Here is a 10,751-nt window from a genome sequence, read left to right on the forward strand (position 1 = left end):
GTTCAGCAGCGTGTAGACGGTTTGTTTTAAACCGTCTACACGCTGCTGAACTCTGCGGAATACTGGTCCTTCACATGACGCGTTAATCGCTAAAGTGAAGAGAACCAGAGATGGAAATACCTACCGTCGTAACAATAGCAAACGTTTTTCTTTGTGCCTTGACACAGCGCCATTTTGAAATCATCACCGGCCAGGACATAGTACGACTTCCTTCCGCTTTTAAAGCGCACGGCTGCGCCTCGTTATCCAATCACAAGCGTCCTACACGCCTTCTACAGTCCACCAGGTGACAGTGCAGGTTTATTAGTTTGTATATGAGCAGATACACATATTTATATTTAGTATTATTATCATTCATCATTATTTAAAATTATTAATAATTGTATTACTTAATATATTATGTATTTATTTAATATTGTTCATAATTTGCTAGTGGCGATTTGTTAGTTGGGTTTAAATCTTACCTCTTGTACATTGCCGGAAATTGACCAAATACGTTGTTTTTATTTTTTTAATTTTCCTTTCCGCACAATATCCCCGTCTACTGGCCAAAGACAGTACAACCGACCGCCCTCTCCGTCTGTTTGACTGTCGTCATGATAAACATACAGGCAGCATTAGAATTAGCAGTAGCGAAACAAGCTACTTAAGATATAAACATTTTAAACAGTAGCAAAATTATTATAGGTCGAGACGTTACCTGTTTTTAATCATTGTTATCATTAACTGGGGTTTCTTCTGTCGAACGATATCTATTTTATTCATGTTCCACAAGGGCAGTTTAGCGTAGGGACACATTTTATGATGAAATCCTGCTAGGAAATGCGGTCGGTTGTTCGGTTTTGCTCCGCCAACAACAAGGTCCGACCAATGGGTTGTAGATATGGTTCGATAGAAGAAAACCCAATAAAAAAATAAAATGATAATACTGATTGAAAAACAGGTAACGTCTCAACCTTTAATAATGTTGCTGCTTTAAAACGTGTATATCTAAAGCAGCTAAGTTCGCTAATGCTACTGCTGCGTTTATATACAGTATATCACGAGACTGTCAAACACTTGTAGAGGGCAGTCGGTTGTGCTGTATTCAGTCAACAGAAGACGACATTGTGTAGAAAAACAAAAACAGCATACTGTATTTGGTCAATTTTCAGTATTGTATTGTATATGTATTTATTACATCGCTACAAATATACCAAATATGCTGTTTATATATATATATATATAATTAGTATTATTATTAGTAGTAGTATCTTCTTTCTTTATCATATTTCTTCATTTTTCAACTTAATAGCTGAGTACTGCCACCATCTGCTGCTATATAAAAATAATATTTTGGGGATCTATATGTGGACAGTAACATATTGTAAAGCTTAATGACTTTGTTTGTTTGAGCAATCAAAAATAATTGTTACACAACATGAGTAGTTCTCTGCCATTTTTATTTTGTAAAAGTAGCTCTGAGAGGAAAACAAGGTCAGAGACCCCTGGTGTAAAAGATGATAAGATCACTCTGTGAACCTCTCACAGGTCAATGGCTCACCGCCTGTTCACACAGTGTCAACCTAGTTAAATAGAGTCCAGGAGCAGAACTTGTAAACACCATTTTCAAATGTCATTCAACTCTGTGGACCGAAGATTTGCAACAATTGCATACAGAAATCATCTTTCCATTCTTACTGGTGGATCCACAGACACTCCAAACTGGAAACCACAGGATCAGCATTAAGTGCCTCAGATTGTTTGAACAGTACAGCCGTAAGAGTATTATTTCAACATCAAGTCCTTTTCATTTCCATTGCAGTCTCCCACTATACTAATCTTCCGGAGAGTACAATTTATTGTTGTGGCAACTAAAAAAATGGTGCAAATCAAGTGATTTTTAACTGATGACAACAACTAGGCTGTTGTTTCCAGTAAATAAAAAAATAAAAAATAAAAATGTTTACTTGTCCCACTATTATTCAGGAGCTCAGCAGCAGCAGCAGGTCGCTCCTCAATGTCAGAGTCGAGGACCACAGATCCAGTCCTTTGTTCCGTCTGCTCATAGAAAGCCTTCATCAGGCCAAAGTGCTGTCAGTGATGTCACTGCGACATCGTCCACAGGGCTTGTTCATGTGTATTCTGTTTTCCGGATGTAGTTTGAAGGCACGTAGCCTCGTTGTCCTTCGGCTTCTCCGAGCCACCACTCGCTGTTGCCGTTCATGTCCTGGAATTCCAGGATCCGCAGTTGCTGGTTGGCAGTGATGCTCAGTTCATTGGCACATCGGGCACTGAACGAGTAGAGTGCGTAATAAATCTGCAGAGAAAATGATGTGATATTCATGTTTAGGATTCAGCTAATAATCAGCTGCAAGTTTTATTCCTTATCTACAGTAGGTCCTGTGGTTACGTCTCCATCTCCTATAAATTTATTAACAGTCTTGTTCATCATTCCATATTAAAACACATTTTGTACGGGAATAAGTTGGCGAGCAGAAGGGACGAATATGTCGTCACGTGGAGCTAAAAATGGAAGACATCTTTGTTTACATTCGCCAGTTTTATGCCATACATTGAACTGTGCTACATTCAGTTTTTTGTTTTTGTTTTTTGGGAACTTTTTGCCCTTCGTTACGGCTCCCAGGAGTAAGTCAGACTGTTCAGTACGAGAGTTCCAACTTACAGAAAAAAAAAAGAGTTACGTCGTAGGAGTTCTGTTAATACATAAATAAATACAGAAACAGAATTTAAAATTCTTAGGACAAAGGTTTGGAAAAACTGAACTAATGCCAGAAAACTGACGGCAGTCGTAACGTGATCTCACCTGATGACCATCCATCTCACTCTCAGGTTCTGCTTCTGGTTTTGGGTCAGAGTACTCGTCTCTGTGATAAGCAGCCTTCTTTTCACGTCCGTTATCCTCATTTCTTCGCTGATATGAGCCATATGATTTGTCCGAGTGTCCGTGCCGCTGTGCGTGATTTTTGTGTGAAGAAGATGAAGAATCGGTCTCGGACAGCTCCGACGCCTCCCTGTGGCTACTGGAGGTCGCGTGACCTGTTTCATAGGGATCTCTGTGATTGGCCGAGTGCCTGTACGGCTGTTCAGTGTCTCTGTGACCAGAGGAGCTTCGATATGTCTGCTCTGAAGCTTCCTTTCTGTTCGACGCGTTGACAGTGGAGTCGGGGGGGGCAGCATCTCTGTGGTGGTTCAGGCGAGAAGTGGTGGTCGAGTCCACTGACGGGTGTGGAGACGACTGACTCTGAGAGGTGGAGAAGCTGACGGTGGCCGTGTCCTGGTTAAAGGTGAGTGTGCTGTTGCTGTTCTGGCGGGAGAAAACTGGGGAGGAGCCGCCGTAGCCCGACTCGTTGGAGGAGCCGATGGAACCGTCCGACTGGCTCCGCCGCTGGTTGTATGGTTTCAGGAAGGAGCTGTACACAAAGCCTCTGGTAACTGCAAAACAGGATAAACACAAAAGGAAAAGTCATTCAACATGAACAGTAATCTAACCGCTGTATATAAACAGATGTGTACGCTGTAAAAAACAAAGTAAAAACTGTTACAATTAAAGATATAAAAAGATAAAGAAGTCTTCACTTACTCAAAAATATAATCGTAAATTAGCAGAAAATGCTAACATGTCAAAAAGAAGTAAAGGTTAGTACCTGGATATGGATTTTATCCCAAAGAAATGCTAGTAACAATAGATTGGTTCCCAGAGGAACCATATATTTGGCGCCACCAAGAGGCAGCCTGTTGCAGCACACCTGCTGTTAACTCAAGAATGAATCAATAAGGTTGATTAAAAAAGAAAAAAAAATACCTCCGTTATCTATCAGCCAGCGGTTGTTGCTGCCCATGGGATCCTGCTGCTTGATGACGCCCACGAGGTCTCCCTCCTGTATGGAAACATCCAGATCCTGGGCAGCGTTAAAGTTCCTCTCAGCCTGGAAGAGTTTGTCCGGGCCGAAGCGAGCCAGAAGTCCTGCACGGTGCTCCTCCGTCTGTGTGATGATTGGCTGAAAGTCACAAAGACGAGTGAGCGTTGACTGCTTTTTTTTTTTACATTTATAAATATTGTTTCATGTTGTGAATGATTTCAGCTCACAGGGCTCTGCAGTGTCTTTTTAGACGTCTGCTTCTCCTGAGTCTTTTTCTCAAAGGGCTTCTTCACGGGGACGGCTGGAGGCAGGTTCTCCGGACAGAAGCTGAAGCTCTGCAGAAGTTGGAGAACGCGGCCGTATTCTTCCTGAAACTGTGCTATTATGGTTCCCTCTTTGCCGGTGTTGTTAGAGAACTAGAGTGTGGAGTTAAAAAAAAAGGACGGGATTAGTATAATTCACAACCTTTTTTTTGTCACCGACAGTCAAACTGTCTCTCACCATCTGAAGGATGGGCTTCAACTCCCCCAGCGTAGTCCTTATGAAGTCTTTCTGAGCCTGAGAAAAGGCCCTGACGCAGCCCATGAACAGCTCCTCCGCTACAGTGTGGAACACGGGCAGCTCGTCCAGGAGCTGGGCATTGAGCGCCTCGTAGTTGTTGCGCGTGGCCTGCAGCTCGTCCTGCACACGGCGGTCCTTGAGGCGGTCGGCTCGCTCCTTGCAGTTGTCGTAGTCCAGCAGCTTGTCGAAGCGCTTCTGGATGAGCTTGTGCGGTCCAGCGAACATGAGGAGGAGCTGGGTGAGTGGGTTGATGACCAGGGCCTCTGTCCGCTCCTTCTACTCAGGAGAAAAAAACCCAGAGGGTTAGTAAAGACTTGACTCTTTAAGACACACAGATGTGTCTCTGTTTTCACTCTACTTATTATATATATGAACAAAACAAACTTCCAAATATCTTCTAGGGCATTTTCAATTATTTTTCTAATTTCAAGAGCTTTTAAATTATGTTTATCCGCAGGTTAAAAAAATTCACAGACAAATGTAGCAAAACTTTTTCACAACTCCTATGTTTTAGTCACTACTTGTTGAGGTGAGACTGAGGTGAGAACAGCTCAGGTTGGTCCAAGGTCTTAGTTCTCTGAGCAGGAGCAGCTTTTGCTTTTATGATAAACAAAATAGTGGACAAAAATTCAAAATTTCTATCAAACGCTGTAGTCGGTCCTTGGGTCAAATAAAGGTCAGGTTTTCTCTCAATTAAAACACCTTGATGTTTCCACTTATTTTACGTCATTTCTTACAGGAAGGTAGGGAAGTTCCCTTCCTCTATACGGAGGGAATTTGTATAAAGTCGAATCAACTCACAAATTCTGTGAACTGTTTGTCGGTGATGCAGCGGTGGGCTCTCTCAAAGCGTTGAGGGTCTGGAACGCTGCGATCGGTGTAGATGTCACAGAAACTGATGGCGGCCAAGACCTTCACGGAGGCCGACTCCTGCAGAGACAAATGAACAGTAAAACTCCAGACCTGAGCATTAACATATGTACAGTATGTGGAATTTTAAAATGTCTTTAACTCGACCGGCCAAACATTATGTGGCTCCTAGAGTCTGAAGGTTTTTACCCTGATGTGCTGTAGGTACAGTGAAATGTCTCGGATAAAAGACTTGATGAGTCTCTCCTGCAGTCTGAACCTCTTCTCAACCTCGTCGAACGCTTGGTCTTTGATCTAAGATGGGGAAGGAGACATTTCATCAGCTGTCGTCACGGTCTCTCCTCTTTGACCGAACATGATGTACGATTATATTTCAACGTACCTGTGGCGAAATCCCTGTGAGGTGCTTGAGGTGGCTGCTGACCCGGTTGGATTTCTTGATGATGGAGTGCATGCTCAACTTGGAGATCTTGTCGATGAAAGTGTCCTCGTCTCCCTTTCTGTACTTCAACACTGTGAACACAAAGGTAACGCAGGTGAGAAAGCAGTCCGTGTAAAGGTTGGTCATTCGGATACATTTTTTTTTACCAAGGTCCTTCCTGCGTTTGTACTCGTTGATGTTCACGTTGATCTCCTTGACAGCCTGCAGGGCCTCGGTCAGCTGCGGCCGGTCATGGTGGCTCTCCGGCGTGGCCCCCAGCAGCTCCATCAGCAGCAGCGGGTAACGCATCACCCGCTGCACTGGCTTGATAAGGAAAGAGCCCAGGTTGATGTAGTTCGTCTTACCCCTGAAAGAGGCGACAGGAAGTGTGACAAATCTGACTTGGACCAACGTCACACCTTCACTGTGTTTTCTTTTACATAACACACTCAACAATGACAGTATGTTTCCAATCATGTTTATGTCATGATAAACATGATTTTACAGAGTTTACAGCATTGACTTTGCATGTCAACAATGCCATCTAGTGGATAAACAGCCATTTGAAGTTAAATACCAAATGTGTGACATATTTCACCTAATTTAGAGAATATAAATAGTAAATAAACATTAGGAATTACTTTCAATTTTTTTTACACATTCTAATACTGCAGTAAAATTCTTCCGTGTTCTCATTACCATATTTACGTCAGATGTGGCTGAAAACTGCTTTTGCTGCACTTGTCCACTAGATGGCATTAAATGCTTATCCCAAGATCAACAGTTACTTTTTCCCACATTCCCATCAAGGCGAAGATGTTGATGTTAGGATTATTTGCACGACAGTAGTAAACAACACAACACATGCACGAGCAGGCACACAAGCAACGGGATATGAATATGATTCCACTTTGATTAAGAAAAGGAAAAAAAAGAACAACCGCCTTCAGATGAAAAAGAAAGATACTTCAGATTCCTCCACTTTCACAGACAGGGAAGGGCAGAGAGAAACAGAGAGTCGTGCAGCGATTCGTGGAGAAGATTAGTCAGCAAATGGCATGCAGTCAGGAGCGCCGCCCCCCGCATTGTGAACTTTCTCTTTGTCAGCCCTGGCCGGACGCCTGGAGTGGCGGTAAAGCATTGTTTTCTAGAAGGTGGCACGCAGCGCTCGTGACCTTTTCCAAAGATGAATATACTCGGTACCAACACACACACTGAGGAAAAAAATGTCTACAGCTTTGAAGAAGTTGTAACTTAACAACACATCAAGTGATGTGTAAAACATAACTGTTTAATTATGTTGATTTGCAATGTTAATGTCACGATGGCTGTGTTTAGTTCATCTTTGACCCCACTCCATTTGGACATAAACAGATGGAAAAGCCCGATCAACAGGAAGTGGACACGGTCTGTACTTGACTGTCTGTTGAACACAAAGTGGACTGTATCCATTTGACTACACTGTGGTAGTGAACTGAACACAACTGACGAGGTCAGGACACGGCTGAAGACTCAATGACGAGTGGATGATTAGCAGTTTGACATGAGGCATACTTCTCGACCCCGCCCCGCTGTGCTCTACACACACACACACACTGAGAGCAGCGTCAGACAACACCTGTTTCAGAATAAAGGATACAGCCGGGGAATACTGTTAAGATGTCTCTAGTGGACTAAAAAAAAAAACAGGAAGTCTTTTTTCCTTAGTGTGGATATGTGGTTCATCTCTCTCCTCAACTCGCACACTTTCTTACATTAAGTACAATTGTTTCCAAATCCAAATGAAAAAACCAACAGCCATTTACTTCTAACTCAGATCATTGGTCATAAACAGCCATTTAAAGTAAAATATAAACGGTTCCTTTGTTTAAACAGATGTTTCTGTTTCTTTTTCCAAACTTCCGGTCGAACAAACCAGTGTTTATTTTCAAAGATGGATTGTGGGTATTTTACACACACACACACACACAGACACAGACACAAAAAGTAGTATCTGACTGCATGGTGAAACTGCAGGTAAAACAAGGTAGGGCACATTCTTCAGCTGCTTTACATTACCAAGATCTACTGAACACACACACATACGCATGTAAGCACACACACACACACGCTTGCTGTGTGTTATATGCTGGCGAGCGATAGAGAGATAAAATAGTTGAAGTATTAAGTTTGACTTGGATATAACTGTACTCCAGGCCTTCGACGTGATCGTGTGTTAAAGTTCAGAGTCTGGCTGACAAGAAAACACCCTGTGATAAATGACTTCATGTTAATAGGAAAACAAACTGGGTCAACATTAAATCTACATAAGGAAATGATGGGAAAACATGTCATGCAAGAGTACACTGACCTTGGATGTGCACTAATTTAAATATTTAAGGCTAAATTAAGGCTGTAGTAAAAAAAAAGCTAAAGGCTAATACTGTACGGCATCAAGTGAATAGAGAAAAACCCCGTTCCCTAAGTACAGAGAAGTTTCACCAACTTCTATAAATGTAGTTTCTAAGTACAACGCCTGTGTGTAAAAGCAAACATTTTCAAATAATAAACCATCTATGAGCACATTTCTCTTAATGTTTTACTTCAGGTTTGTTATTCATGCTTGCGTTTTCACACGTACACACACATTGTGCATGCAGAGAACTGAAACACACCGGAGCTACAAAGCTAAAATTCTGGAATAAAAATCCGACTGAGTTCCTCACCTCAGTCTGTCCAGACACTCCAGCACATGACGCTGGATGTTTTCGTCTTTCTCGTAGCTCTCCAGCAGAGAGATAGCGTCGTCATGGTTCTGGCAGTAGATCTTGTACACGTCCAGCACCTCACCTTTGAAGTCCAGAAATACTCTTCCTGAGGGGACGGTGGACAAAGACACAAAACAGGAAACAGACAAAGGTGAGCAAGCCAACCGCGGTAAAGAGAAAACAAAAGTTTTTTTCCCCTTCAAATTTGTTAAAGTTCTCAGCATTACTTGTCTACATTTTCCCCTTCAAATGTGTTAAAGTTCTCAGCATTACTTGTCTACTGTTGCCGTTAAGACTATAGTTTGCAAGTGTTTATGTTTGTAATGACAAAGGAATGAACAGATGTATGTATGTAATTTAATTTATTTTTTACCTTTTTTTCTGCCTTTATTTACATACTATTTTCATTAAAATTTTAATGAAAAAACTGACTGGGTTGATATTCTACCAAGGAACTGATCAGTTTTGAATGGTTGTCAAAGTGAGTTTTACAGAACGAGCCCCCTGTTGGTCAGCAGCTGTACGGCACACGAACAACTGCGCACCTATAGAGTCGCTCTCCTGCAGCGCCTCGAAGAGCCGCTGTGACAGGTCGATGACGGAGCCGATGTTGCCAAAAAGCCCCTCAAAGTCCACGTTCTTCACCTGCAGGAAACAGACAATTTGGGATTTGGAAGAAGTGTTTTGTTTCGTTAACAGACACGAATGGAGTTTTAATACAGTTTAATTTAAATGCCTTTACTATTTTGTGACAAACATGGCTGCAAAGTTAATTGTTTTAAGGTTTACTTTTTATTAGGGCCTCATTTCAGTCAAATAGATATTGTGTGACACTGTTTTCCATTTTCTTTCCTTCACTGACTATTTTGCATTTTCCTCGCTGTTCATTCTAAACATTGCTCAGCCGACAAAATTCACATCCTCGTCCAGAGGGTCCTCACCTGCTTCTTTCGCAGCGGCTCGATGATTTCCTTGACGCACATCTGCAGGTCTTTGATGTAGTCCTTCTCTGTCTGCAGAAGCTCCTCAATGACCTTTGACCTCTTCTCCAGCATCCTCTGCCCTGGGTCTTCCGCACTGGTGTCAGCGGCAGGACTGGCGTCCGAGGCCGTGGCCAGGTCCAGGGGTTTGGGCTGAGAGGACAGGAGTGTCATTTCTGAAAAGAGACAAAATGGATATTTTATCGTTTTTTTTCTTTTAGTAACATTCCTATAAGGTTATTACAATAAAACTAGGTTCAAATTTTCAGGAATTTCTTCTGCTCGCTTACGGAAGTAGTTCGTAACAACAATTGAGAGAAAAAAACCAATATTTACAGTATATAAATATATATACAGATATCTATAGATACTGCCTACAGTCAGTGTCACTGACCACCCACACACTCAGCCTCGCCACAGCCTTGTTTTGTCTGACCAGCTTTTGGTTAACGTCTCCTCTATCGCCCCTGTAAGGTCGATCTTTGGGGCTCTCTGGGACTGCAGGGAGAGCCTGGTTCATGCATGGATGCTTTTTATGAATGGACCCAAAACTGGACTGGACCCGCCCTCTTTGTGTTTGGCACAAAGGCCTGTAACAGCAACTACAGACGTACAGTCCCTTGGGGACATTCAAGTGGAGGCAGAGAGAGTGATTGGGACTCAGAGAAGAACCAGAGCAGGAGACCATGACGGACACCCCGGACAGTTGTCCGGCTCACTACTGAACAGAACAGAGCGGATCACAGCACCTGCTACGAGCACACACACGTCAGATAAACCTGTTTAGCAGCTGTATCAGTAAAACATATTTCTAAGCCAAGGAGTGCTCATCTGATAATGAGCTCAGTGTAGACATTAGCATCTCTAAACATTAGCATTCCAATGACAGGTACAATAGTAGAAAAAAAAACATGAACGGAGAACAGCAACCTCTAAAGGCAGAGAATTTTACAACGTCCAGGAGTGAAGTTACTTATAATTGAATATTCCTATATCCTAACACACAAGGTGCTAGCACGTAGGAAAAATATACTCGCACGCAAAAACATTTTAGAATTCAGGGGTCTTTGGCATGGAAAGGTTTGAGAACGCTGTACTACAATATGAAATAATAACGGAAATATTCAACATGGCAGCCTCTGTAGAGAAGACCTGTTGTTAGTGGGCGATGAAAACGCCAACCAAAAATACTTTAAGGTCAAACAGACCGAAAATAATGGATTCATCCAATAATGTTCTGCGTTGTCACACAGTGCATTTTTTCCTTGTCCTCAGCAGAGGATTTGTGGTGTTGAGGACGACGTCCCTG

At 42.3% G+C, this 10,751-nt stretch overlaps 1 protein-coding gene across 3 annotated transcripts in view; it reads right to left on the bottom strand.

Moving 5' to 3' along the window:
* Positions 1–1,424: 1,424 nt before the first annotated feature.
* Positions 1,425–10,751, bottom strand: part of dnmbp (dynamin binding protein) — a 34,481-nt gene continuing 25,154 nt past the window's right edge. For all 3 annotated transcript variants that reach the window (XM_025057372.1, XM_017034565.2, XM_008313787.3), the window contains 12 exons: positions 9,404–9,618; positions 9,008–9,107; positions 8,421–8,568; positions 5,883–6,082; positions 5,677–5,807; positions 5,484–5,588; positions 5,226–5,354; positions 4,365–4,700; positions 4,091–4,279; positions 3,806–4,001; positions 2,807–3,435; positions 1,425–2,299 (listed from right to left, as the gene is read on the bottom strand). In XM_025057372.1, the coding sequence (XP_024913140.1) occupies positions 2,114–2,299; positions 2,807–3,435; positions 3,806–4,001; positions 4,091–4,279; positions 4,365–4,700; positions 5,226–5,354; positions 5,484–5,588; positions 5,677–5,807; positions 5,883–6,082; positions 8,421–8,568; positions 9,008–9,107; positions 9,404–9,618 (2,564 nt within the window). In that variant the 3' untranslated portion in view covers positions 1,425–2,113. The remainder of the gene's footprint in view (positions 2,300–2,806; positions 3,436–3,805; positions 4,002–4,090; positions 4,280–4,364; positions 4,701–5,225; positions 5,355–5,483; positions 5,589–5,676; positions 5,808–5,882; positions 6,083–8,420; positions 8,569–9,007; positions 9,108–9,403; positions 9,619–10,751) is intronic.

Source organism: Cynoglossus semilaevis, chromosome 8 (assembly GCF_000523025.1).
Source record: "Cynoglossus semilaevis isolate Cse_v1.0 chromosome 8, Cse_v1.0, whole genome shotgun sequence".
In the NCBI taxonomy this organism is placed as follows: Eukaryota; Metazoa; Chordata; class Actinopteri; order Pleuronectiformes; family Cynoglossidae; genus Cynoglossus; species Cynoglossus semilaevis.